Source organism: Histoplasma capsulatum, assembly GCF_000150115.1.
Source record: "Histoplasma capsulatum G186AR genomic scaffold supercont2.1, whole genome shotgun sequence".
NCBI lineage: Eukaryota > Fungi > Ascomycota > Eurotiomycetes > Onygenales > Ajellomycetaceae > Histoplasma > Histoplasma capsulatum.
The window spans coordinates 2,848,437-2,875,732 of NW_025544801.1; the positions used below are offsets into that span (position 1 = coordinate 2,848,437).

The following is a 27,296-nucleotide window of genomic DNA, read 5'->3' on the forward strand; positions in this document are numbered from 1 at the left end:
TCGCTGACATCACACTCCAACTCCCTTCGCCACCACTCGAAGAGCAATATGCCCTGTTTATACTGGTCAGATATAAGGGGGATCTTTATATATCTAATATCTATTTGATGCACGTATGCCACAAGAACCTGCCCTCTACAACCAGGTACGGTTAGGCTACGATAATATCGTCTTCCCTAAAACCTGTCTTGCAAAATGCTCCTCGTATGACCCTCAACTCTCCATCGCGAAATAGATGACCACATATGGATTCGAAGAAGAAAGATGATAAGCTGCTAGGTAGCGACGAGGGAAACTTGTCCTTGGGCATTCCAGCTCCACCACAGAACACTACAGATACAGCTTCTTCTGGAAGTGGCGGAGAGAACGCAGAAGTTCCCCCGGCGCTCCCCCCTCGACCCAATATCGTCGGTCTCGACAAACAAGTGAGTGTAGCAGGGTGTCCTTCGAAAATAAGGCCCTCTTCAAAACATAATCTACAGTCAAAACCTACAACTGCTTTGTCCTTAACAGATATCAATACTCAGAACCCCTCCGACGGTTCCAGGGAGCCACCTTTATCATCAGGTGTGAAAATCGCCGCTGGAGTGACTCTAGGGCACAGGCTGAGCGGCGCCCATTTGAGAAGTCGCAGGGGAAGCGATGCTGGTGATTCTATAAGTGTACGGAGCTTCGTCCCAGGCGGCGAGACCTCCGATGACATGAGCCTTTTCGGGGACTTTCCCGTAATTGGAGGCAAAGATTTCTCATGGCCTGAGGGTGGAGAGAACACAGGAAAACGAGACTTTTTGGAGTCTGAGGACGATGAAGTGGACTATGATTTCGAAAATGAGTTCGATACTATCGACGAAGTGGAGCCAGATGGCTCCAATTCAGGTAAAGCCTTTAAATGACCTGTAAGATTCTTTTCGACCTTAGAATGAGCACTGACATGTCATAGCACATGTTGTCGAAGCATGGAAGCAGAAAAGGAAGCATTTCCTTATTTTGTCACAGGCAGGAAAACCAATATACACAAGACACGGCGATAGTGGGCTGATTTCAGACTATATTGGTATTATTCAAACGATCATATCTTTTTATGAAGAATCTGGAGACTCCCTCAAGAGCTTCTCAGTTGGGAAAGTAAGGATTGTTATTTTATCGCAGGGGCCATTGTATCTAGTTGCTATCAGTCGCTTTTTCGAGAACGATATCCAGCTAAGGATGCAACTGGAGGCTTTATATATGCAAATTTTATCGACATTGACACTTCCAAGTCTAAATCGCTTATTTTCTGTCCGGCCATCGACTGATTTACGCCGCCCTCTGCAGGGAACGGAGCCTCTTCTCTCATCGTTAGCCGATAGTTTCACTAGGGGCTCCCCATCGACCTTGCTCTCCGCTCTGGAATGCCTCAAAATCCGAAAATCCCATAGACAAACAATAAACAACAGCCTTTTAAAGACAAGGGCTGATAGCCTATTATACGGGCTTGTCGTCGCGGGGGGGCGGCTTGTGAGCGTGATCAGACCAAAGAAGCACTCGTTACACCCAGGAGACCTTCGATTGATATTTAACATGATTTTTGAAGCAGATGGTGTCAAAGCTGGTGGCGGAGACAGCTGGATCCCTATTTGCCTTCCGGGTTTTAATAGCAGTGGTTATCTGTACATGTATGTCAGCTTTCTTGATCTACGTGGCGATGGAAACCATACTGCAAACCAGGACACGAACAAAGACGATTCCGTTGCTATCATCTTAATCAGCGCAGATAAGGAAAGTTTTTATGTACTTCGAGAGATGCGTGATTCTGTAGTGGAGGTAATCAACCCTTATTTCCATTTAGGGCCCCTTTCAACCATCATCCAAGAAGCATAGTAGGAAACTGACTAGTGTACTAGCGAATGACGAAAAATGGCAGCATCGACATTATTAAGGCAGCGATTGAAAAGGGTCGGCCTACCACAACAGATATTGTGCCTGGAACCGTCCTGCGACATTTTCTCTACAAATCAAAAGCAAATGTTCAATTTTCTATGGCCTCATATTATCCAGACTTCTCAACAACTCTGGGGAGACGCAGGTTTGTACATACATAACTAAATCTATACATCACCTTTCCATTTACGTTATTTACCAAGCAGGAATAAAAAACCAGCTAAGTTTAACACCGCAATAACTAATAAAATGGACGTGTCATTCCTTTTCCAGGCTTTTATCTACCTACCACTCTCTTCACTCAAGTGTTCATGCGAAGTATGCGCACGTTAGAGTCGAACATAGGACGACAAGTTCCATGAACGCACTCGCATGGATCACGCCTGTTTTCGAATTATACTGTGTTGCCGGTCCGAATAGTAATCGGAACGCTCTATCGCAGAGTGCGAGCAAAATCGCACAGTGGGCACAGCAGGAAGAGGAGAGATTGTTTATTATTGGCGGCGCTGTGAGTCTTAAGGGAAAAAAAAAAAATTCATAAATTAAATATTCCTTGATCCCTTCATGCTCTGTTCATATCCTAGCTCTCTTGTTCAATATTTTTGCAATTTACATCTGACTAATGGAGGTCTGTGCTGCTAGGTATTTTAAAGCAGTTTCCTATTCTTTGTGTTAGTCCTCATGGAAATACCCCCGATACCTCGTTAAAATACACCTTGAATTAGCATTGGTCTGATGAGGTTGAGCTGAACGGAAGGCGAACGAGATTCACTTTTTGCCATCATTGGGCACTCCAAGTACCTTAAGGTCGACATGTCCATGAGATATCAGTTTGCTTACTGCCATTAATTTCTACTACCAACCAGCTTGAGCTAGCAAAGAAGCGGTACTTTTATTCAACACAAAGATATTACGCACTATGAATGTATATCAGGCATTAATAAAAGGGAAATATAAAAATAAAAGTGGGAATCTAGTGATGTATAGATAGGATCATGTTAGGGTATCATGAATAAATAATAATGACGTGTGCTGCGTAACAATAATCGTTACTCCTTCATTCAGCTGGTCCTGTGGAATATGATCTTGTTGGGAGCCTGTTGACCCGTCTGTCTCGCCCTAGGTAAAGTCGATAAATTGGGTCAAAATAAACCGAAAAGAGCAACTCGCCAAAATGCGGACAGGTCACCTTCATATTCCCCTTGAATCAGTGAATTGAAAGACGAAGGGAATTATTCAGAAAATCCACCAAAATAATGGGAAGAGACGAGTGGGGGAACAAGAGAGAGTTGGAGTATAGTTGACGCCAAATTAGTGAATAATTCACTCTACGTAGGCATCATGCCGATGCCACCATAACGGGAGCCGGAGCCGGAGCCTGAGCCTGAGCGGCTGCCTTGGCGTCTTGTTGGATGCGAAGACGAAGATTGGGAATTCCTTTTGGAACGAAACTTTCCAGGCTTTTTACTTGAAGTTCTAGTACCACCTCCCGCTCCAAAGCCTGCTCGAGATTTCGTATTTTTCCCACGAAATGAACCAATAGCGTATTTATTATATGAACCGGGTCCTCGTTTTGATGAGCGGTACGTCTGCCTGGTAGAAGCATTAGTTGTGAGACCGGAGTTCCGTGTGGGCTCGAGTTGAGACACTGTCAAAAAGCAATATCAGCAGCGGAATTGATTGAGAGTCAAATAGGACCTGGTAAAGTCAACTTACTGCGGGCATTGAATGCAGCTACTTCTTCGTCTTGTTCGAAGAAAGAACTTCTCTCCCAAATCGGGGCGCCTGTAGCCGGGGTATCATCAATACGATCATCAAAATCTTCCCCTGAGCCAAATTCAGAACCGCTACTGATATTGATGACATTTTCATGATTTGGATCAGGAACCGGAGATCCATCTCGATCTCTCTCTGCTAGAAGTTCCTGATATCGATCTTCGGCTCGTCGGATTAGGCGAAGAAACTGGTCTCCATACCGATCGACTTTGTCAGGGTCAATGTTGGGAATTTTGAGCAGTTGAGATTTATCTGTGGTAAGTTAGGAACCTATGCCTGTCATGTTGGTATTGGAGGTACATACCTCGTGGCAAGCTGATGGCCATTTCACGCAATATAGCATCAGGAAATGGTTGATTGCGAAGAGACTTCTTCATCATTATCTATGACAGGGTCAGCACGACTTGAGAAGGCGGATGGATTCTAACGCGAAACGTAACATACATCATGACAAGTATTCTTGGCATAAAACATAAACTCGTCAACGATGATGCTCTGGAGAGGGTCAAGCTGAGATATTTTTCCATCATTGGTGATTGGAGGTCCCAAATCTCGACCAGATGACCGACGCTGTAGCCCGGCATCACGTATCGGTTCGAAACCATCGCTTTCATCCTCATCTTCGAGCACATCCGGGCCTGTATATCTTCGTCCACGCTGGCGTCGCCGCAACGATTCTTGGATCGGGGACGAAACATTTGTGGACGCTGGATATTCATTCCCAACAGCACGGACTCCGGTGCCACGATTTCTTTTTGCGGTAGGCTTGGATTTCTGAGTAGCCTTGCTATTAGGCGAAACGCGAATCGGAATCATTAGCCGGTGACGTCGGGAGAGAAACTCAGCGGCCTTTTCTCCAAGTTGTACATATTGAGTGGCAAAATGCGCATTGTTGATAACATTTTCTTCCCTCAAGACTTCTTCACATAGCAAATGGGAAAACAGTCGCTGGACGTCACCGCGATCTAGGTCAGCTCCAATGCCGAATTCGGGAAAGCATTTATCTGCTGGATCCGAAAATTTCCTCGTGGCGCCCCTGAACAAATCTACACAGTACAAAGTAGTCACCTTTCGGTCCGCGAGACGTCCAACAAGCTTCACAGCAGAAGCAGCGAGATCCGTGAAATCTCGGTCTTCAAAAGTCAAGCCCGCTTTACAGTTGTCGCAGGAGCGATTACAGTTTTCTTTTTTAAACTTTTCATTAAAGTAGGCGAGGATCTGTACTCGTCGACAATCACTCCTGTTTTCACAAAACTGAACAACGTGACGGAGCATCTGACGCTGGCGGCTTTTCTGCTCGTTACTTCCCTCCCCTTTGTCGATCATATTGCGTATGGTTGCTGTGTCTTGAAAGCCATAATACAGGTAACAGCCTGACCTTTTGCCATCGCGGCCAGCTCGCCCAGTTTCTTGATAATACCCCTCCAAGCTTTTAGGCATCGAGTGGTGGATAACGAAACGAACATCTGGTTTGTCGATACCCATTCCAAAAGCAATTGTGGCCACGATGACGCTGCATTTTCCAGATTGCCAATCCGTTTGAATCGATATTCGGTCCTCGGCGGGAAGGCCAGCATGGTAATGGGCCGCATTTATCTTATGCGTCTCGCGAAGTTGTTCAGCCACCCTCTCACAACTTTGTCTGGATAAGCAATATATTATGCCCGCTTGACCATTATATGATGTCTTGATTGTTTCGGCTATGCCGTCAACTACATTTGTGCCTTTCGGCTTCTGACGGACCTCGTATATCAGATTCGGCCGATTGAAAGACTGGACGAATACTTCGGCATCACGCATACCGAGATTGTGGATAACGTCAACCTTAACATTTTCTGTGGCGGTAGCAGTAAGTGCCATGAGTGGGATTCCCGGAAATCTCGTTCTAGTGTTTCCTAATTCCTTGTAATCAGGGCGGAAATCGTGACCCCATTGGCTTACACAATGAGCTTCGTCAATGACAATGCGCGCCAATTTACGTCGGCTGTGCAAATGACTTAGGATATCTAGTAATGCCCCATTCTTGTTCACCATCTCAGGAGTGACGTAGAGCAACTGTATGAGATGTTCGACCCTGGCATTGCGGAGGGCACCGTATATCTCCTTTTTTCCTTCTCTGCTCACATCACCGTTTAAAAGGAATGCCTGGATATGTAGTCGCTTCAAATGAGCAACCTGGTCTTCCATCAAACTCAAAAGAGGAGATATAACAACTGTAACTCCTTTTGTGGTGCCGCTCTGGATGACAGAAGGTAATTGGTAACAGAGAGACTTTCCCCCTCCGGTTGGCATCAAAACAAACGCATCCTTCCCACTTAACGTCGCATTGATGGCTTCTAATTGGTTAGGGCGGAATCCATTCAGCTGAAAACGATGTAGTAATGCGTGCTTGACATCTTTAGACCACGGATGTTGTAATAATTCGGGTGCGGGATTCTTAGCAGAAGATGTTGTTTCATGCCGCATGGCCGGACCTCCGAATGAAATATTGCGTACAGGCCCAGACCATTGATTCTCGAAATGTTCCGCTACTTCGAGCATATCAAAATCATCAGTGTCATTGTCAAAATCTATCATTTCCGAAGCGACGGGCGTTCCCATATTCCGAGAAAAGAGATCGTCTTTGTCCAGAATATACTCGCCATCGTTGCCACCAAACGTTGAGGTTTTAGGGGTAAACTTTGTAGGAGTTTTGGGTTTCGTAAACGTTTGCGGAAAAGATTGCGATGGCGGATGGGAGATATTTGGAGGTGACTTTTGGGGCTCGAAGGTCATTACAACATTGTCGGTGCATTTCTTTGGAAATTGGGTTCCTGTGATTAGAACTTCATGAGCTGGAGGCCTAGTACCATTGATAGCTGTCCCGCTTTCATTTTTCAGGATCCCGGATTGCTCGATTAATTCGACTAATTTAGCCTCCTGTTCCTGGCGCTCCAGTGCAAGTTTTCGAGCTTTATCAACATCACCAGATGCATCCGGCAGAATCGTTGCTCGTTCAGCAAATTGAATTATCCGTTTCTTAAGTTTCTCCTGCTTTTCCTGCAATAAAGTGTATGCTTTTTGTCGTTTTTGGAGGTTTTCAAGAGCCCCAATCTTACAATTCAATATCTTATTTTCCTCAATCAAATCAGAAGCATCCATAGCATCCATAGCCCGCTGATATGCCATTTCTGCGTTTCTGGAACGGTCAGCTTTAAACTTTTCAAGAAGATTTTCAATAAAGCCAGGAGGAAGCGCGAGAAAACTGGCCAAGGCGGGATTCTGGCTTCCTCGACGGCTAGAAGTGCTACGGGAGATAGAGCTCCCTAAGCCATTGCCGCGGTCTTCCGGTGCCTGCACATTCGAGATAGGAGTATGCTGTTGGACAGGAGAAGCAATTGTTGATGGTCGACGTCCAGAACTCCTTGGACTCGTTCGGTCAGGCGGGGATGACTTCTTGGATTTGATTGCTCCCTGCCAACCCTCTTTCTGTTTAGCTAGTTTTGGGTATAGGTCATGACTACTAAATGAGTATGGGGGAGATTGGTAATCTTTATCGTTGTCAGTGCGGAAAAGATCAATCCCGTCGTCTTCGCCTTCTGAGTCACCAATAACCGATAACGGATCCAATAAAGATTTCTTAGCCGACTTGCCATGGTTTGAACTAGAAGTAAAATCGCACGGCTCTTTTTTATCCGGAGTTACTTGGGATCCCTGCGAGCTCTGCGATATTGGATCTGTTGGTATTTTTAGGTCTGCCTCATAGTCATCGCTTTTTCGTTTCATTCCACGGTTGCTCAATGGCTCGGGGCGAGATGCATAATCCTCTCTCCATATCCGTAGCGGCTCTCCAAATGTTTCAACAGTCCCCGATGACGACGTATGGAGGGCTTGGTCACCCGTTAGGTCTATGGAATCAACATGTTTGCCGGAAAATTTGGAATCGCCAGGGTAGGTTGATTGACGAGACAGGAATCTTGGACTGATTTGCGATGGGGAAGTGCGCCTAGCTAATTCAATGGTCAGCACAAGTACAGTTAAGAGTTAGATCTAGTTCGTGGGGATAACAAACTATTCTTCTTAGCTCCAGAACGAGGCTCGCTGTTCCCAGGAAAGATACGCTTTTCTTTCAGCACATTAGACCTGCCCGGCGAAGCTGGAAATCTCTGCTTGATGCTACTCAGCATGCGCGGCTTCGTTGAAGATAGTGGAGCACATTGAAGCCGGGCCATGTCCACATCCGATAGCTCAAACCCGATATCTGCCTCCTCAACCTTCGCATGCTGAGGATCAAGATCGTGTTGTATGGGTTGTAAGACCGATGTCACCGCGTCATTGGCAGTATGCACCACATCTAAGGGATTTCCGAAACTGGCAACCTTTTGTCTTGTAACACTGTTTCCACCTGCGGTTTGTGCTTGTGGTATCAACGGAGGTATCAGCGGTCCACTGTTCAATAGCCAAGACAGGTGATCTTTTAAATTATGCCTTGTCATAGAGTCATCTCGCTGCTGGTTTTTTGTAGGGGGACTCTTAGGGACACTGGATCAAGTTACCGGATGGTACAATTCGTCGCCAACAGGGAAGATGTTTGAGATTGATAGTCTCTTCAGGCTGGGGAAGTTTTCGTGTTTGGATGAAATGAATACGCGTTGGCACGTGATGTCAAACCCACTTCGCGATCTTGACTTTGGGGCTGTTGCGGAGGAGCCTTGGAAATTCTTTGAGAGCCTTCAACAATCACGACCCAATTCATCGGTCGACAATTATTACAATGTCAAGATGATACAGACCAGAATTGTTCCTCAAAAGGGTATCGTTTTGGTGTTTTAGGGCACGTCGGTCATCTGACAAAATTTTGGGAATTTCCACCAATGAAAAGTGCTCTCTGGCTTTGTCTCGCTTCTGGTACTCACAACCGATACAGTGGCGGGATAAAAAAGTGCTCCCACCTAAATATCTTCCTGTACTTTGCGCAAGGATGGGCAAAAGCGACAAAAAGTCCAAAACTGCTGAGAAAAAGGCCCGTGTAGCCGCTAAACAGTCTAAGAAATTGGCTCAGAAGGAGAAGAAACTCAAAGCAAAGGGTCAGGCTGATGACAGCGATGCTGAAGATGTTGATCTGGATGCTGTTTTGGCAGCATATGCAGAAGAACAGGCCAAGTTCCTGAAGGTCACCGAGGTCAGCTGCGGGCCACCGTCACCACGTTCTTCCTCTACCTTGATTGCGTCGCCAGCAAGGCGAAGTGAGCTCTTTCTCTTCGGAGGAGAATATTTTGATGGCACAATAGCCACGTTTTACAATAACCTTTTTGTCTATCAAGCTGATAAGCATGAGTGGCGGGAGGTCACCAGCCCAAATAGTCCTCTCCCCAGGAGTGGACATGCATGGTGTCGCGGGGGAAATGCAGGTGGAATTTATATGTTTGGAGGCATGTGCAATGCTGAACGAATAGTGTAAACGTAAAGTAGATAAAATACTGACCGCAAATATAGGAGAATTTTCCTCTCCAAAACAAGGAACCTTTTATCACTATAATGATTTCTGGCACCTAGATCCATCGTCAAGGGAATGGAGTAGGATTGAAACAAAGACCAAAGGGCCTCCTGCAAGGAGCGGGCATAGAATGACTTATTTCAAGGTAGGTCGAATTATCCTGCATTCCTGTTATGGTGGTTGTTAAACGCAGTTTATTGTTTGAAGCAGCTGTATGCGAATATGCGTAATTGCATAAGTTTACCTCGATTCTAACTTTTTCCCCAAGAATTATATACTATTATTTGGCGGTTTCCAGGATACTTCCCACCAGACAAAGTACCTTCAGGATTTGTGGATATATGACTGTCAAAAGTATACGTGGCATAACGTTATTCTTCCTCCAGCGTCCCAAAAGCCAGATGCTAGATCCTCATTTTCATTTCTTCCACATGAATTCGGCGCGGTACTTTACGGAGGATATTCTCGAGTAAAGATGAGCGCCGCGGCCAACAAGCAGCAGAAAGGGGGAGCGCAGCGTATGATCCTCAAGCCAATTGTTCACCAAGACACCTGGTTCTTACGAATTACCCCACCCCCATCTGATGCTCCCTCCACTGCAATGCCTACGATTCGATGGGAGCGGCGGAAGAAACCGGCTAATCCTCCGAACCCTCTCCGGGCGGGTGCAACTATGGCATTCCACAAGGGAAGAGGAATTATGTTTGGCGGCGTCCACGACGTTGAGGCAACCGAAGATGGGATTGAAAGTGAATTCTTCGACAGCCTTCACGCATGGAACATTGACCGAAACCGATTTTTCCAATTGGCTCTTCGTCGGCCGCGTGCAACAGGCAAGAAGCAGCAGGCTGCTATGAAGACCGAAAAGCGGAGCCGGGGTAAAGCAGATGAAGAGGACCTACTGCGCAACCTCGCGCTCGTTGAAACTAAGGCCATAGAGTCGCAGCCGATGGACATCGACTCTCCAGAAAATGAGGACGAGGATAACGGAGAGAAACGAAACTTGACAGTTCGCTTTGAAATGCCGCACCGGAGGTTCAATTCCCAATTAGCGGTGCTGGATGATACACTGTTTATTTTTGGCGGCACCTTTGAAAGAGGAGATCAGGAATTTACATTTAACGACATGTATTCCATTGATCTAGTGAAACTGGATGGCGTAAAGGAGATATTCTACAACGAGCCTGAACATTGGAATGATGTCATTCCAGTCGACACTGATGAAGAGGACGAGGAAGAGGAAGAATCAGACGACGGAGAAAATGAGGATATAGAGATGGAGTCGGTAGAAGTAGCGTCGACCGCAGCAACAAGCGTCACGGAACCTGCGCAGATGGAAACAGAGGTCGAACAAGAATCAGAAACCCCTGCCCAGGATTCTCGACCGCATCCCCGACCTTTTGAGTCTCTGAGAGATTTCTTCAACAGGACCTCCTCGGAATGGCAGGATATTCTAATATGTAAAATGAACACTGCTAAATCTGGATCAGAAATGAGCATAAAGGAACTTCGAAAGGAAGCGTTTGCTCTTGCTGAAGAGAAATGGTGGGATTGCAGAGAAGAAATCACAGCTCTGGAAGACGAACAAGAAGAGGCTGGCATTGGGGAGGTCGTCAGTATGGCCGATAGAAGTGACGTTCCAACGGCAGGACGTCGGAGATAATGGTGAAAAAATATCGTGGTATTCTATTGATATTCTTGATGTATATAGATAGACCGCACACACACATCGCTGTTCACATTATTGAGCGATTTCACGTAGCACGGTAGTTATCATTTCAAAATCCTTCTCTTCGATTACTCTCCAATTTGAAATTGCAATTCTGCACGCAGGTTTGCCGTCCCAACTCGTTCCCGACACAAATATTATTGAATTAGCATTGATTTTGTTCACCAGCACCTTATTCAAGCCTTCGTCTATTGCCCTGAATAGAACAATGATAAATGTATCCTGCAGAAGGCTTTCCTTCACTGGGTTGTGAGGAAGAACTTCGTAAGCTGGATGCTCAAGTAACCAGCCAGCAACCGATCTAGCGAGTTTTATCTGCCTCTCTAACATATCCCTATAACCGTCCTTTCCATATGCAACTAAGGTTGCATACACCGGCAGTGCTCTGAGACGCCTGGAGTTCTCAAGGCCGATATTGCACGGAGCCGGGATCTCACCAGCACCAACACTTAGATAGACCGCGTTAGGGTTCCTGCAGACATCCTCTGCGATATCCGCGTGGCGTGAGAAGAAAATGCCGCAATCGTAGGGAACATTGAGTAATTTATGAGCGTCCCCTGTTATGGAGTCTGCCAATTCAAGCCCCTGGCATCCTTTCAAAATACGGTCAAATTCTTTGCCGCTTTTCAAAATACGTCCAAACATGCCAAAAGCGCCATCAACGTGTAACCAGGCACCGTACTTGTCGCAGAGATGCCGTATCTCCCTAAACTCTTCAAGTCCCCCTGTCGCAAAATGTCCCGTGTTCACTTCACCACAAGACACCGCAACAATGCTTGCCACATCGCTTCTAGATAATTCCTTTTCTAGAATCTCAAAATCAAACCTAAGTGGGTGTTGACTCTCGCTCCCACCAGAAGCACAGATGCTCTTAACATTTGCCCGACCAATACCCAGAACTCCCGCTGCTTTTCCAATTGACGAATGCGGATATGTGGACAGAACTTGTAACCCTTTTAGGCCCGCAGCAAGCAATACTTCCGCCATACCATGTTCACCCACGCTCTTAATAGCCGCGCGATCCGCTCCTACCTTCCTTTCCACAGCTGCCCGAAGAACAAACTCTCTGCCAAGAGCGAGTCCAAGCACATTGCTACCCGTCGCGCCGGTTGTCAAGGTCTTGTGGACCCAGACTTTACGATCTAGATCGAACAAATCAAGCAGCAACGTCAAAGCTCGATGTTCCACATCCGTTGCTACGGAGTGGTCTGGAATGTGCACATGCACATTCTGGTCGTAGGCAGATACGATAGTATCAGCCAACAAGGCAGCGGGTGTCACGCCGCCTGTGACAAAGGCATAGTAATTGGCACTGAGGCTGCTGCCGTTGAAGCCGGGGATAATATCGTCGACTAAGTGTCGCTTTGTCTCTGAAAATCCCAATCCGGTGGTGGGAAGCGTGTTTATCAGAGAGTGACGGGCCTTGGAAACGGTGGCTGGCGTAGGGAGCACGGGCAACGTCCAGGGCGAGAGGGCCGTTTGGCAGATCTGGAGAGGGAATTCTTTATCCCGACGGGATTGGAGGGGCTGGATGCTCATGGTTGAGATGGTTTAATCGTGTTGTCTGCGGTGTGCGGTCAGCCACCTGCTTGTGTCTCTGGAGTCTCTACCATCTCTATGTGTAAGGAAGAAGATACCACAACCTCCCAGTGACATATATAAGATCGTATCGCTGAGTGGAGCAGTAAGAGGTTTGATTAGTAGCCCAACTGCCATGATTCGTCGATTCGGCCGAGCTTCTCCAATTGGTTAGTAATGGTATCAAGGTATTGCTATATAGATCACAAATACTTGCCATAGGTAGATAAATGTAAGATATATATCTTTGGTCGTACTCGTGTAAAGAGCTATTGGTGATTTTTTGTGTGCATACAAGTGGCAGATGGAATATCCATAACACTGTTTGGTGATTGCAAGGTTGCGTGACTAACCGCGTCATAGATCTGCAACATAATTTATCAGCCCCTCAGTGTATAACTATTTAATAAGCAGGAATAGGATCCTCTCAGAACAACTTCTCCCTAGGAGATCTTGAATGCCCAGTTCAGCATACCCGCTGCTCTCCGCTAGATAGTCTACCTTGATCCGCCTACTTTCATTATGTGGCTCGCAAAGCTTGTCAGGTCGCAGGTCCATTTTGTTCCAGGTGCGTGGCTTGGGATCGATTTAATACCCAGCCTTGTTTCTTGATCTGGCAAAGTTTTGCGATACATATTGTGTCAGGAGCTTCAGCAAATCCGAATAACTGATATTTTCGTATCCTACTCGTGCAATTAACAGGAAAATTGAGAGTTACTGAACTTTTCTGGGATGTCCCGCTGGATTACGATCGGCCTACTGAGGCCACCATTCGGCTTTTTGGGCGGGCTGTAAGACGCCGTGAACCAGGGGTTGATTTGCCCCGAGATGAAAAGGTTTTACCTTGGTTTTTATACCTACAAGGTGGTCCAGGAATGCCATCACCGGCACCACAGGACGTTGGCTGGGTGCAAATGGTGCTTGATAGGGGATACCAGGTATGGGAAGATTTGGACGGCAAATGCTGCTCATTTCATTTCTGGCGCACATCTGTGGCTGGAGTCAATATAAATGAATAAACATTGCACAGCTGTTGGTTCCAAATTGCGTTTCTGAATGGCCTAACTAATTATTTCTACAGATTCTTTTACTTGACCAGCGAGGGACAGGATTGAGTGCTCCAATTACGGCTGCTACTCTTGGCCTCGTAGGTGATGCTGTTAAACAGGCAGAATATCTCAAATTATTCCGTGCGGATAACATAGTCCGGGATTGTGAGGCTATCCGCGAAAATATTACTTCTGAATATCCGCCTGAAAAGAAGAAATGGAGCGTCCTTGGCCAAAGTTTTGGCGGGTTTTGCGCCGTTACGTATCTTTCAAAATTGTGGGTTTCTCAGAAGATTTATGATTTTATATCCCTCTTGTTCCTCCCAGGTTTGCTCTGGAGGCTAATTTTGGCTTGTGAAGCCCGGAGGGCCTGCGGGAGGTTTTCACAACTGGAGGCCTTCCCCCACTTAGGAAGGGACCAGATCCCGTTCTTGAGCGGACGTACGGTAAGTTTCTGACAACGCTAGATAGAGTGAATAAAATAGCTGAGACGCAGTAGAAAAGGTCCAGGAACGGAATGAAGCTTATTATTCCAAGTTCCCCGAGGATGTCAGCAGAGTTAATTACATCCTTCGCTATCTGAACGATAACCGGGTCCAGCTACCGGCTGGAGTTCTCACGCCTTCTAGATTCTTGTCGCTGGGGCTATCATTCGGAATGCGAGGTATATAAAAACATTTTCCTACTATGGATTGGATGAAACTAATTTTTTGGCTGATGGTGAAATAGGTGGCTTGGATTCTATTCACGGTAAGAGAGGATGTCGGAGAGTCTATTCAAGCCTACTTACTGTTAATGTGCACAGATATCGTACTAAGAGTACAGAACGAGCTTGAAACGTTTAACCTTTTGACAACACCAACTCTTTCAATTCTGAATAATGCTACCACCTTCGACAATAATATCCTCTATGCGGTGCTACATGAAGCAATATATTGCCAAGGGTATATGGCCTCATTTTGTGAGACGATTTTGCAGAACAAACAGCTAATGATCGTCTAGGGAGGCGTCGAATTGGTGTGCGGAAAGATTGATAGCAAGGTTCTCTCAATTTCAGAACAAATTCGATGGAAGTCCGGTGTTTTTCACTGGGGAAATGGTGAGTTGGAAAAGGCGCATCCGCCCGTGGGTGCAACTGAGGCCCAAAATTGACGTCGGATTTATGCACACAGATATACCCCCACATGTTTGAATCTTCCGACGAGCTTGGGCAAGTCAAAGCTGCTGCAGACATCATTGCGGCATATAGCGAATGGCCTGACCTCTATGACGAAGCCCAATTAGCAAAAAACGAAGTACCGGTATTTTCAGCAACCTTCGTTGATGACATGTATGTGCATTACGCGTTGGCAGCGGAAACGGCAGCAAAGATCAAAGGGTGCAAGCAGTTCATTACGAACGTCATGTATCACAACGCCATCCGTACGAACGCTGATGAGTTGGTAAAACAGCTTTTCGCCTTGAGGGATGACACAATCGACTAGATCATTTTTTCTTCTTTTTTATCCTTAGCGACCTCCAGTCATGCCAGCTGCCTATCCTCAGCAAAGTAAATTTTGTATGTAACGGGGTGATGCAGAGTTAGATACTCGTAATAAGCGTATGCACAGGAGTCGGAGCACATAAGAAACATATCAATCAACCAGTTCTCTCGCAAAATCAATCAGCCGCAACCGATGTGCATCCCGTGGATGAAATTGTGCAATTTTCGCTTTCACCAGGAACCTAGATGCGGCAGTATCCCGCTCTAACTCGATATAAGATGATGTCCCCGCAGCATCCAGCAACGAGGTAATCAGATCATGCATCTCTGCTCCAGCTGCCTCGCGCTTGTTACCTATTCCAGCTCTTTGACCATCCCCATCCCCACCGCCACTCGATCGACGATAAACAAGCTCATCAATCCGCTGCTGCCTTGAATCCCTTTCCACGTCCACACCCACAGCACCCTTGGTCCTCTTCTCCTTCCCATGCGTCGTATATCCCGCCACCAGTGTCGCATCCGACACCTCCAGCTTATCCCCTACAACCGGGCCCCCTAAATCCTCCGCAGCCAGCATCGCAGCTAAGTAATCATCAATAAATGCTTTCAGCGCTTTCTTCAGCGCAGTCGTCTTATTCTTCAACTCGCCCTTGCGCCTGCGCTGCTGTTGCATGAGCTCCTTAGCCAACTGCGCCGGTCGTTTCTCGCGTTCTTCTGGCCGTGTGGACTGTAAAGTCTTAATACGCTCATCCAAGCGTGCGCTGATGAGTTGCGCATCGCGCGCAGCGGCTTGTTCGGCTTTTAGCCGCTCACGGTTTGTACTGAGATCTTGGGCTGTGGCGGATATGCTTGATTTGAGGTCGAGGATTTGGCGGGCTGTTTCGCGCAATGCGAGCAGGGTAGGTAGGGGAGAGCCTTGGCGTGGTAAGTCTGGCTCGGTTTGTGAGAGGGCTTTGTATGCCTTTGTTGCGCGTCTGATTTGCGCAAGGCGCGTGCGGGGGTCGAGGCCTGCGTGGGGGAGACCGTTTGTGGTGGAGCGGCGGAGCTGGATTATGGATAAATATTTTCAATTATTGAGTTTTAAACGATGGCAATGAAACAGTGTATGTATTCTATGGCTTGATGAAACTGTGAGACGCGTAAATTGATTCCAACTGACCTCTTGCAAAGCATGTTCCTGGCGCTTTACTTGATTTTGCAGCTGTAGCACGGTCTGGTCAAGTCGGTGGTTGTATGCATGGTAGTCAATTGGATGGTGGGCGCGTTCTTCCTCGAGTTTGCGATTGCTTTCCGCAAAGTGGCGTATTTTATCCAAGGTGTTCTGTTGCAATGCCATCTTCCAATCCTCCTGATATATTTTATCGTCAATATGTTGTCTGTCTGTCCAAGGTTCTTCTGGTCGGCGCAAATACCACGTGACTTTCTACGGTGCTGAGCTCAGCAGACTAGTCCATATCCAGACATTAGGCTCCCAATCGGACTTAGTCCCGCCTTGGCCCCACAGTTTAGCCTTTTGCGGCTCCCTTCCTTCCTCCAACCTCATCCCATCTTCATCCTTCGCGCAGCTCTCGTTTTTCAACCTCACCGGCAGCATCGCGCCTTGCAAACCAGTCATCATTTTCCATCGTCCTCTATCCTGGGGGACACTTGACTGTCTCCCATTTACCTTTTAGTGCGTCTCCTTCACTTTCCTGTTCTCTCTGTGTTCTACTGTAAAAAAAAAAAAAAAAAAAAACTCTGCGCTTATTTGTCAGCCTTCTCTCTGCTAGCACCAACCCCTTTTTCCGCGTCTCAGCTGCTAACAAAGACTTCAGGTTTCGCGCAATATCGGGTCTTACTGGGGACAAGGAGGCTAAGAAATAATTATTTAGGAAAGAAAAGGAGGAGCGAGAAGAAAGAAAAGAGGTCGAACAACCTGCGTTTATCCTCCTGTTTGAGCCTGTTACTTTGTCCCATCAAGCTTCCAAAACCCTTCTTTGGCTGAAGGCCCTCCGTCACCTTTCACCACTCACCACATATCACAGCCCCTCCGTCTTCCCTGTGGATCAAGTTCTTCTCCCAGCATCTCCCAAATTTCTCCTGGAGCCTTTCGCTCAGTACTGCTGAACTCAATCCAACATCCTCACCTTATACAACACCTATCTCCATTTCTACGTCGGCTCCACTTGCCTCTCCGCACCGTTTCAACCATCCACTGCTGCCACTCTACTCCTTCTTTGACTCCAATATCTCAGCATATCTTCAAGCACCACCTCCTCTCCAAACGACCCACCTGCACCAGCAAGTTTTCCTTGGGAAATCCCTGGTGTACATAGCCGATTCAGAAACAAACAGAAACAATTTTAAAAGAAAAAATATATTCAGATCCTACTTCGACTCCCTGTTTTCCCAACGTAGGTGAAGCATCAGAGCCAAAAGAAAAGCATTCAGGCCCAGAACAAGAGACCCGCGACGAAAGCCGTATTTTAACCCCATTACCAGCAAACCTAAACGAATAAAAACATGTCTGCATCTCCGACATCCGCTGTTCCGTCAACGAAACGTCCTCTTGAGGACCCTTCATCCCCATCGGGACCCACGGATCAACCTGACGCAAAACGTCCCGCCTTGGATAAGGTCGTAAAGGGTGAAGAAGAAGCATCAAAGCTAGTGCAAGAGGCTGGAACTCCTGTGACGGACACCGCCAAGTCAGACACTGCAGCTCAGCCTGCCGCTGCTGCTACGGGAGAAAATGGTGTAAAGGACGAGCAAGGTGATGTTGTTGTTACTGATGCACCCCATGCCAATGGGAAAAGCGCATCCGCTGCGCAAATACTGGAAACCCAGCCCATTCAGTCCACAGCTTCACAAAATGACCGCTCGTCATCACAGCCTCCTTCACAGCACGCTACCCAAGACGAGAGTGGATGGATCCATATTCGAGCTGTGATCTCTAGTGCTGAGGCAGCAACTTGTATTGGCAAAGGAGGTGAAAATGTTTCACAGATTCGTCGTCTATCGGGCGCCAAGTGCACTGTGAGCGACTATTCTCGTGGCGCAGTTGAAAGAATTTTAACTGTCAGTGGCATGCAAGATGCAGTTGCTAAGGTGTGTTTTAACACTTGCTGATTCTTTACCCGTGCCTTCCTTCCCCGATATTGCAATCACTGACATATACCATGGTGAAAGGCTTTTGGTTTGATTATTCGTACTCTTAACAATGAACCCCTTGAGGCACCCTCCACAGCCCAGTCAAAGACATATCCTCTCCGCCTCCTCATTCCCCACCTACTCATTGGATCCATTATTGGAAAATCTGGAGTTCGCATTCGCGAAATCCAAGAGGCTTCCGGTGCTCGTCTTAATGCTTCTGATTCATGCCTTCCTCTTTCCACTGAACGGACGCTTGTTATCCTGGGTGTTGCTGACGCAGTTCACATTGCAACTTATTACGTTGCGGTGACTTTAGTAGAACAACTGACAGAGAGATTTGGGGGACCAGCTGCTTCCGCTTATGCCACCCGCAGTGGTGGTGCCGCTGGCGTTGTGCCTGGAGGTATGCAAGTGGTTCCTTACGTCCCCCAACCAGCCGGTGGACAATATGGACATCCGGATACCTTCAAGAGACATCAACCTCCAGGAAATCGGGTTGTGTCCACCGGTGGTTACGGCGTACCGTACGTCCACGGCCAGCCGGGCCAGCCTCAAATGCCACATCAAGCACTTCATTACGGTTCATCCTCCCGTCCCGGCTACTCTGGAGCTGGCCCTCATCAGCCAGCGCCTTACGGAGCTCCCCAACCCGCGCCAGTCCATGGTGGGCCAAGTGCTCAGCCTGCTGGTGGGGTTGTTCCAGGAGCACCGGTGACGCAGCAGATCTTTATTCCTAATGATATGGTGGGTGCTATCATTGGAAAAGGAGGCGCTAAGATCAATGAAATACGCCACCTTAGCGGTAGTGTCATCAAGATCAACGAGCCCCAGGATAATAGCAATGAGCGCTTAGTTACTATCACAGGTACGCCTGAGTGCAACCAGATGGCTCTCTATATGCTTTATTCACGACTTGGTACGTTTGATTTGCTTACCCCAGTTTACCCCACCCCCCTGTGAATTCTCCTGCTAACCATGACATTTCCGAGCAGAGAGTGAGAAGCACCGGATTTAAAGTATCTAAACTGTTACACTGGCTGTCTTACCTTGCATCTTCCATTATTTTTCATGTTATCTCCCTTCTGCTCAGGTTGGGGAGTTTTGATTGAAAAGCAGTTTTTATTACAAATTTGAACTTGTACCTTTGCTTATCCTACTTGCTCCGTTTGTTTGAATTTTAATTCCTTACCACGGGTTTTCTACCTTCTGTGTTAATTCCGACTCTGTTTTATTTTTGCTTGTCTTTCCCTTTTTTTTATCCTTTACTTCTCAACTGTTGTTTAAACCGTCTAAGACTATTGGTCAACATTATATGATGTTCTTCATTTTCCGTTCTTCTCCCGGTGTATTTTTACCCCGAACAGATAATAATGGCGAATCTCATACTGACTCGACTACCATGAAAAATTTTAATATTTCTTCAATCCGGTTATCTCGCAACCACCGGTCATGGGAAGAATCCTGCCCTGACTTGACGGTTAGCTAGTTGGAACCGCAGATTCACGACTTCGATTAAGCCTGTCGAGCTGGCACTGGGAACATTGGACCCATTGGATGTATACGTATCTGTATTGGTCCGCCAGTGCAGACGACCTGACTTCCTGATAGCTCGATGAAGGTCTAGCTTTTTACCCCCTCCAAAATGCCAAAACTGAAGTACAATAGCTAGCCCTTCCAATTTGCCAAAATTCCCCCCAACCACTTCTCGCGAAGAAATATTACACCAGCAGATTTACGTCCCCCTCCCTCCTTCTCCACTTCTCGCAGATTATTTTTGTCTTCAGGCCGCTCTGTCCCCTCTCATCCAACCGTAAGCACGATTATCGCACCACACATGCACATTTCCCGACTTTCAGCTCCCAACTCTCCCCTCCCCCTCCCCCTCCCCTTTCTCTCGGTCTTCCTCCCAAAACTTAACATACCTCATCTCCAACACCTTGATCCCAGGCAACATCTTCCTCCTAACCGGCGCAATAGCTCTTTCAAACTCATCCGTCCCAATCGCAGCCTCATGCTCCTGTATGCTCTCCCATCCAATCACCAGGATCGCCAGCTCCGCCTCCCCGGACGCGCTGTCGGCATGCTCGACCGTTCCAGGCCTCTCGACCCACCCAAGTGATAACCAGCGTGGCGGGCCCGGATCCCCCAACCTCGTCCGCGACGACGATGCCGACGACGACAGGGATGTCTGTGTCCGCTGCTGGCTACGCGCCCGCTGATCCTCGGTGGCCGGCCGGCCGTCGTCGTCATCGGGGGGCTTGATGTTTAGCAGGGCGGTGCGCAGGTTTGATAGGGAGGTGTTTATGAAGGATTTCTCTGCCGAAGGGAGGGCGCTGGGGAAAGGGAGGATGGCGACTTCGACGATTGGTGTTGCGGCGAGGTCTTTGAGGGGGACGGATGGGGTGAGGGTTGTGTGGATTGTTATTGGGGCTGAGGTGGGCGCGAGGATTGGGGCGATTTGGCTGAGGGGAACAGAGGATGTGTTGTCCTTCCATGCTGTATATGTGTTGCGCGGTTAGGGAGGGAACGCGGGTTTTGTTAGCGACGGCGATATTTGGTTTTTTTTTTTTTTTTTTTTTTTTTTTTTAATGCTTTTCGCGAAAAGAAAAGGAAAAAGAAAAAGAAAAGGAAAAAAAAAAAAAATAGACGTTTCTCTTATTGTTTTGTTTTCGCATGCAGGCGGGGAAGCTCAGTAACAAGGCTCGGACATATGGATGTTAAATATAAATATGAATCTATAGACTTACAAACAACCCAAACAATATCGTTCTCATCCGCCACGGTCCTGCCCCAGCTCGAATACAGGTAGCCACTCTGCAGCTTCACGGCCTCGAGGGTGTCAGTGAAGACCCGTCCGTCATAGTTTTCGGGGTCCTCGGGCTTCACACCTTCTCTGAAGGTTAGGTAAACAAGCTCTGTGACGGCGGTAGATGCCATCTGCCAGCCCTTCTTCCGCTCTGATGCGCGCGTATTCCTCGTTCTGCTTGCCCTGTCTTTCTGCGCGCTGGGATGGAATCGGGAAGAGCGGGCTGGTCGAGAGCTACCGGCTGCCGCGGGTGCCTCTGTGCTTATATAAATATGATCCTGTAGTTAGCTAAAGGGCTGCGGGAGGGACGACGGGCGGTGATGTCACAGGGTCTTGGCGATCGTAGATCCAGCCGAGGCTACGCGCGCAACACACTTGGCGCCTGCCGCACCGAACGACCATAAACAAATACCAGGAAATAAATACCCAGGAGGATGGAGGGGAAAGGAGGAGGACACACAACCATGATGCTTTTCCCAAGCCTCCCGCCACTCCCCGTCCCACTCGCCCTCACCACTTTTCTCCTGGGCCTGACAGCCGCGCCATTTCTCCGTTCCTTGCTGGCGGGAATTGTGGCACGGATCGCCTCGAGGCTGCTTGGCTCAAGCGCCAGCAAGGAAGGGATAATTGGGGCACATGCGGTGAAAGAAGGTCATGGCCTCTACAGCCTGGACCATGGGGTGTTGAATCTACCCAGCTTGACCCCGACGGAGATGTGGATGAATATGGGATACTGGAAGGTTGGTCCGATCTTTTCTCTCTTTTGGAAAGTTTTTCCCTGAACCTTGGAAAGTCATTCTTGGCTTTTCTACATGAAAATTGGTACTGTGATATCGTTGATAGTATGTCATATTTGGTGTTTTATGTATCGTAATGCTATTCGAATGAGTTTTTTTTCCCACTCCATTCCCTTCCAATTTCACGCTGGACACCTTTCCGATTTTAGATATCCCGCCCTTTGGGCAAATCCCTGAAACAAAAAAAAGCTCGTCTTTCTATGCCAACATGTTACAATGGCCAGTGAGAGAAAGAAAGAAAAGAAAAATGCTGAAAAAAAATCAAATGATTGCTTCCACAATTGGTTCCAACATTTGCTAACTTCCCTCTTCAAAATGAATAAAAATGTAATAGAACACAGCTTCCTTTCCCGAAGCCTGTCGGGCATTGTTGGATAAGATCCTGCAAACAGCAGGTTTAGACGTCGTTTCCACAATCATCGCTGTCAGCGATGACAGTGCGGATGCCACTGCTACTGGCGTGGACTACCAGTCACGGACAAATAGTCAGGTAACACTCGGGTTCTCAAGAGGGGAGGGGGAGAGGGGTAAAAGGACGTCAAGAAACGGGGTAAAGAGGGTCATCCTAGATGTTGGATTTGGATGTGGTGAACAGACTTTGTATCTGATGAGGAAAAAAGCGACTGTACATGTGGCACCTGGAGGTGGTGATGCTGATCAAGCTGGCTTCATTACCAGTGATGGCGATGATAATAAGAAGAGTTGTGGCGCGCAAAACAAGACAAATGATAATGGCAAAACCACGGAAAGCACACCGCTCTTCCAGCACTACGTCGGTATCACTATCGAGAAGATGCAATGTGCATTCGCTCTCTCCAGAGTAGAGAAAGCTGCAAGGAATTGCAATAGCTCTGTACGCGAAAACGGGCCCTCGAAGGATTGGAGCGCAATACAATGGCAATCGACAAGCCGGGTTGTCGAGTTATTCTGTGGAGACGCAGCTAAACCACATGCTTGGTCGGAAGAAATACAGCGGTCAATCTCGACTGCTTTTGGGGAAGGCAGGTATGCTAAGGAGGGCGGAGAAGTGGGAGTAAAGAGGGCTGAGGAGCGCTATGTCCTAGGCCTCGACACGCTGTACCACTTTAGCCCTTCGAGAAAGGAGCTGTTCGAATATTCACATTTCACTCTCCAAGCAACTATACTGGCCTTTGACCTCTTCCTACCGCCGAAACCGCCCTCGTCACCACCACTTGACAAAGTGAAAAGAAGTCTGAATATGTTTGCCCTCCGCTGCTTGGCACCGGCCTTGTCTGCCCCTTTCTCAAATTTCGTTACAATGGCCGAATATAAACAGCTTCTGGAGAAGGCCGGGTATGCGCCTGAAGACATCACCATAGAAGATATCACTGGCGATGTATTTCCTGGCCTCGCAAAATTTTTCGAGAAGATAATACACGAGATGAGCGCACTGGGCTTGAAGGGCTTCACTAAGTGGAGAGTCTCTGGATGGCTATTTCGCTGGTTGGCTAGCGGACAAGTGCTTCGGGCGGGTGTTGTTGTTGCGAGATGGAAAGGTAGCTCTAGGAGCCGTATGAATAGGGATGATAGGCCTGATCTCCAAGTCCAGAATCCGACGTGTCAAAGTTGCTGAGCGGGGAAGATTCTGTTATGGGGACTGGTGGGAATGGGAGATTCAAGTCGCCGGTATTTATTTCGGGAGGGAAAAGCTTATCCCATTCATTCTATAGAAATAAAATATCACTGTTAGGATTCCACATTTCAAATAAGATGGTTTGAAGAATATCGGAGGACATGAGAGAAAGAAATAATCACACTGAGGAACGAGCGAAGGGATATAAAACATAGAAGCCAAGACTCAAAATCACAACAGAAAACTTACCCAGTCAATATCGAGCATTGGCAAATCCTCTTGAGGACGGTCCTTGGTAAAGTCCTGATTGCCAGCCATCACCATTCCACCTGCAGGTGGAGGAGGTGGAGCCAATCCGGCGCTTCCAGATGCAGCACCAGGAAGAAACCACAACCTGGACGAGCCAGAATCTTCGGAGCTAGTGGTCTCCGACCCAAGGCTTTGGCCTCTGGCAAGGCGCTTAGCATAATCAGTCATATATTGGGGATTTTGGAGAGATTGTAGCGGCCCAAAGAAGAACTGGCCGGTTTGATCAGGATGTTGCTGTGAAAAGGTCGGAAGTTGGTGAAGTGGATTTGGTGGCGATTGCTTCTGCTGCGGCGGCGGCTGCCACTGTGGAAGCGCTGAAGGTGGGCTATGCATGTTTGACTGCTGATATGATTCGCTTTTCTGCAAATAAGCAGCCATCGGTGGAGGATGTGGCTGGGAGTGTGGTATGGATCTGTGATCAGTGTCAGGCGAAATTTGATGGCCGCCAGGGGCTGAAGTGGCAGCGGCGGTGTGTTGTCCCGTCGGATGAGTAAAGTTGGAAATTTCCGTCCCTTCCCCCCTTTGAAGATGAGGTCTTGCATTGAGATTTTCCGCTTCTTGCGTACCCTGCATGCTAACAGGAACTTTAATTTTCCTCCTCTCGCGATAGTGAATCATCCTCTCATGGAGTTGGCTTAGGATCTCGCGGGCTTTTCGATCTCGATGCACCAAGAGCTTACGCCTGTTGCTCTCTGAGTATTTCTCTTGCCCAGGCTCGTACGGAGATGGTGAAGTCTCAAAAGCATAGTACAAACATCGCCAGATGCGATCAGCTTCCTTGCGCAGCGGATGCTGGTGGACCTCTGCGAGGAGTAGGAAGGCGGTGTGCCATTGGTTTAATGCACCTAAATACCAAACCCATGACCTGTATTCGGGGTTTGTTTCAAGCTCAATCGCATCCTCCATCTGTTGCGTACCGCTTGTTATTATGATTTGTCTGAGACGATCGGGAACTTGCATATTCGCGCTATTATGATAGCGATGCAATAACGCGATGTATGAACGGTTTAGATAAAACGATAGAAGGAGCTTGGCAGCTTTCTGTATTGGTTTTGGATTGGGCACATGGATTAGAGGGAAATACTTCGCTGTCGCGGCGCGACGGAACGCTTCGATCTTCCCCAGTACATGCGTCAGGCTTACGCCCTTTTTCTCTATTCTGAGCCTGTCTACATAAATGATCCTCTGTAATTCATGGCACTCGAAACGTATTCGTATGAAGGTCATATCCGTCCATTGGGATTTATCAGTCAGTGGAACAGGTAATGGGACACACAAGTCATCGTCGTCGATGTTTAAGGGGAACTTGGTGGAGAAATCCTCTCTGCGGATCGAAAGGCGGGGCCCTTGTGATTCACTCGTTCGGATATCAAGAAAGCATAGATGATACCAGATCATCCTCCGAACGTGTGTCTCGATCGGCCCAAGACCATACTCTTCTGGGTCACGGTGGAATCCCATACACTCAGCCAGACGAATGGCGGTTCCGACAATCACAGAATGGGCACGCGATACTTCTGCTCGACACATTGGAATCTATGGAAATAACATCACCGAATAAACACCTATAAAATACAGGAAGATCGGATAGATAAATAGTGAAAATATAATTATATAAGAAATAGCAATCATACCATATACATCACCAATGCCTGGAGCGTTTGGGTTTTGGTGGTTTTCAAAAAGTTCGCTTTCCCCAAAGCCATTTCTGTTGCTAACTGGAAGTTTTCGGTGAGATTTTTTTGCGTAACCCCGAAGGTGCTTAGTATCGAATCTTCTGTCATACTTATTACAGCAGCGAACAATGCGGCAAATATAACTGCTTGTAGAGAGCATGTGGGCTCATACCCCCGAGAAACCTCTAGCCAGAAAGTTTCATTTTGCCTTTCGAAAGTAGGTCGATGGACAATTTTGGTTATGGGATCCACCGCTTTCCAGTAGTGTTTTAATAATCTATTGGCGGAAGCCCGGGATGGAAGAAAGTCTACGAGCGAGTACTTTCGTTCCCCACCTCCCAAAAACATGTCCGAGTTGGGCGCGATGTAAGATGGCCCCGGCGTGAAAAAGGAGTCATTGAACACAGAGAGGGGTTCCGAGAAGCGCTGAGCATTGGACTTTGGTTCAGCCGCGGGTTTGTCTGCAACTGATAAACCCCCGAGGGCAAGCGTAACCTGGGTAATGGCCATGTTAGCTGGGGTACACGCGCCCATATATCGCAATTGCAAGGCCCTCCAGCGAGCATTGGGTTTCCCAGAAGCAGAACACACGTATGAATGTATAGCCCGGCCTGGCGGAGCAAAAGTGAAGCACAAACCTCTTCTGCGATTTTTGGGCGAAATAATCCGCCAACACGGTCTGTCATTCTCAACTTCCCAAGTTTGAATCCAAGGTCGAGAGCGTCATCGTCCGATCCATCTTCATATGCAGCATCCTGGACAGCCAGAGGCGTTGGCTTCGGGTCCTTCTCATCCTCCGGGACAGCAGGCTGCCCCTCAGTTGGGTTCTGGAGAAGCCCTCCCAATGTATGTAAATCGATCCGACCCTCAGCATTAAGTTGATTGTCCTCTTGAAAAAAAAACTTCTTGTCCACCACATCCTCTTCCAAAGAACGCTCCAATGAGCCCATCTTTTCCTTAAGCTCAGTAAGCTTTTTCCGGGAGCTTGGGTCCAAGGCGGGAGCCAGGAACAAACAGTCCCGCTTGTTCTTCGCGCAGTTGCTGCAAGGGTGGAGCCTGTCGCATTTTAATTTCCGCCGGCGGCATTCCAGGCACGATGTGATCATTCGATTGCGGCGGCGGATGCGAGAGTGCGCGGAAGTGGCTGCATTGGGACCTCGACCTGCGGAAGCTCCACCTCCCGCCAACTGTGCTCCTGTTTCCCCACCCGCTCCACCCTCTCCACCAACTCCATCCCCGCCGTGAGGAGAGCTATCGTTGGCTCCAACTTTCAAGGAATGTGTTTGCGTTGAAGATGCGATTGACTGTTGTGTGGGTTCAGCGGCCGTAGCGCAACCGTGCTGCAGGGCCGAGCCTGAGGCGGAGGGGTTCATTTAAAACAGGGTATACTCCGTGGTTAACCGGGGTAACTTGAAGGAGAAAAAGCAACGAAGATCAGATAAGAATCCGGACAAGAATTTCCGCCTGCCGAATCAGCTAGTTCGTGTGAGAGGGATGTTTAAGGTGCTTGCTAGCACAGAGGCCAAAAATCAAAATCGCATTCATGTTACGGACGTAGCAGGTTGTTCGAATCAGCGATCGCCACACCGGGCCGTTCAATATATAACAAAGGGGAAACAAGACCGCCTTCTGAGCGAATCCAGATCAGGAATAGCGCTACAGTAGGGGCAACGTTGGAGGCCGTGGGGCCAAACCACTTACTCGCAACCCCCAGGCGACAATACGGCGTGTTGGCCAGTGCCCATTGATGGTTGCGCTGAGACGGGAGGCCTGGTATCCAGTTGCCGGAATCTCTATTGTCCCCTGAGTGGAAGAGTGAAAATTTAAAACGGTCACAAATTGTCAATTTGCTCAACCATGCGATCCATCAAAAACTCGTTCGAGGGCTAAGCCATTTAATGCAGGGTTTCCACAGCGCGTCATGCCATTATCATTGGCGTCCGTTGCGAGAAAGCCTTTTTGGCATAGCCA

At 47.8% G+C, this 27,296-nt stretch overlaps 10 protein-coding genes across 10 annotated transcripts; 5 read left to right on the plus strand and 5 right to left on the minus strand.

Moving 5' to 3' along the window:
- Positions 1–41: 41 nt before the first annotated feature.
- HCBG_00923 (vacuolar fusion protein mon1) lies at positions 42–2,973 on the plus strand (the record flags this gene model as incomplete). Its single annotated transcript, XM_045427973.1, has 6 exons — positions 42–425; positions 528–876; positions 941–1,803; positions 1,884–2,065; positions 2,194–2,428; positions 2,563–2,973. 6 exons carry the CDS (start codon positions 246–248, stop codon positions 2,569–2,571), a joined length of 1,818 nt encoding a protein of 605 aa, XP_045291948.1.
- A 275-nt stretch (positions 2,974–3,248) lies between these two features.
- On the minus strand, positions 3,249–8,171 carry HCBG_00924 (RecQ family helicase MusN; the record flags this gene model as incomplete). Its single annotated transcript, XM_045427974.1, has 5 exons — positions 3,249–3,568; positions 3,637–3,948; positions 4,001–4,079; positions 4,141–7,685; positions 7,748–8,171. The coding sequence occupies 5 exons, from the start codon at positions 8,169–8,171 to the stop codon at positions 3,249–3,251; spliced, it is 4,680 nt and encodes a 1,559-aa protein (XP_045291949.1).
- Positions 8,172–8,337: 166 nt separating this feature from the next.
- Positions 8,338–10,835, plus strand: HCBG_00925 (kelch repeat-containing protein; the record flags this gene model as incomplete). The annotated part of the gene is made up of 4 exons (XM_045427975.1): positions 8,338–8,499; positions 8,603–9,086; positions 9,172–9,317; positions 9,441–10,835. 4 exons carry the CDS (start codon positions 8,338–8,340, stop codon positions 10,833–10,835), a joined length of 2,187 nt encoding a protein of 728 aa, XP_045291950.1.
- HCBG_00926 (L-2,4-diaminobutyrate decarboxylase) lies at positions 10,189–12,787 on the minus strand (the record flags this gene model as incomplete). The annotated part of the gene is made up of 1 exon (XM_045427976.1): positions 10,189–12,787. The coding sequence occupies one exon, from the start codon at positions 12,438–12,440 to the stop codon at positions 10,914–10,916; it is 1,527 nt and encodes a 508-aa protein (XP_045291951.1).
- Positions 12,788–12,949: 162 nt separating this feature from the next.
- Positions 12,950–15,012, plus strand: HCBG_00927 (prolyl peptidase; the record flags this gene model as incomplete). The annotated part of the gene is made up of 9 exons (XM_045427977.1): positions 12,950–13,047; positions 13,182–13,417; positions 13,561–13,805; positions 13,889–13,974; positions 14,028–14,192; positions 14,258–14,278; positions 14,334–14,472; positions 14,531–14,627; positions 14,701–15,012. 9 exons carry the CDS (start codon positions 13,002–13,004, stop codon positions 15,010–15,012), a joined length of 1,347 nt encoding a protein of 448 aa, XP_045291952.1.
- A 150-nt stretch (positions 15,013–15,162) lies between these two features.
- On the minus strand, positions 15,163–17,076 carry HCBG_00928 (uncharacterized protein; the record flags this gene model as incomplete). Its single annotated transcript, XM_045427978.1, has 4 exons — positions 15,163–16,056; positions 16,171–16,359; positions 16,815–16,863; positions 17,024–17,076. The coding sequence occupies 4 exons, from the start codon at positions 17,074–17,076 to the stop codon at positions 15,163–15,165; spliced, it is 1,185 nt and encodes a 394-aa protein (XP_045291953.1).
- A 341-nt stretch (positions 17,077–17,417) lies between these two features.
- On the plus strand, positions 17,418–20,348 carry HCBG_00929 (KH domain RNA binding protein; the record flags this gene model as incomplete). Its single annotated transcript, XM_045427979.1, has 3 exons — positions 17,418–18,098; positions 18,180–19,059; positions 19,136–20,348. 3 exons carry the CDS (start codon positions 17,514–17,516, stop codon positions 19,156–19,158), a joined length of 1,488 nt encoding a protein of 495 aa, XP_045291954.1.
- Positions 19,199–21,161, minus strand: HCBG_00930 (uncharacterized protein; the record flags this gene model as incomplete). Its single annotated transcript, XM_045427980.1, has 2 exons — positions 19,199–20,639; positions 20,891–21,161. The coding sequence occupies 2 exons, from the start codon at positions 21,078–21,080 to the stop codon at positions 19,996–19,998; spliced, it is 834 nt and encodes a 277-aa protein (XP_045291955.1).
- A 252-nt stretch (positions 21,162–21,413) lies between these two features.
- On the plus strand, positions 21,414–23,284 carry HCBG_00931 (uncharacterized protein; the record flags this gene model as incomplete). Its single annotated transcript, XM_045427981.1, has 3 exons — positions 21,414–21,689; positions 22,081–23,060; positions 23,170–23,284. 3 exons carry the CDS (start codon positions 21,414–21,416, stop codon positions 23,282–23,284), a joined length of 1,371 nt encoding a protein of 456 aa, XP_045291956.1.
- Positions 23,285–23,571: 287 nt separating this feature from the next.
- On the minus strand, positions 23,572–26,698 carry HCBG_00932 (fungal specific transcription factor domain-containing protein; the record flags this gene model as incomplete). The annotated part of the gene is made up of 3 exons (XM_045427982.1): positions 23,572–25,185; positions 25,284–25,820; positions 25,964–26,698. 3 exons carry the CDS (start codon positions 26,696–26,698, stop codon positions 23,572–23,574), a joined length of 2,886 nt encoding a protein of 961 aa, XP_045291957.1.
- Between the last annotated feature and the right edge of the window lie 598 nt (positions 26,699–27,296).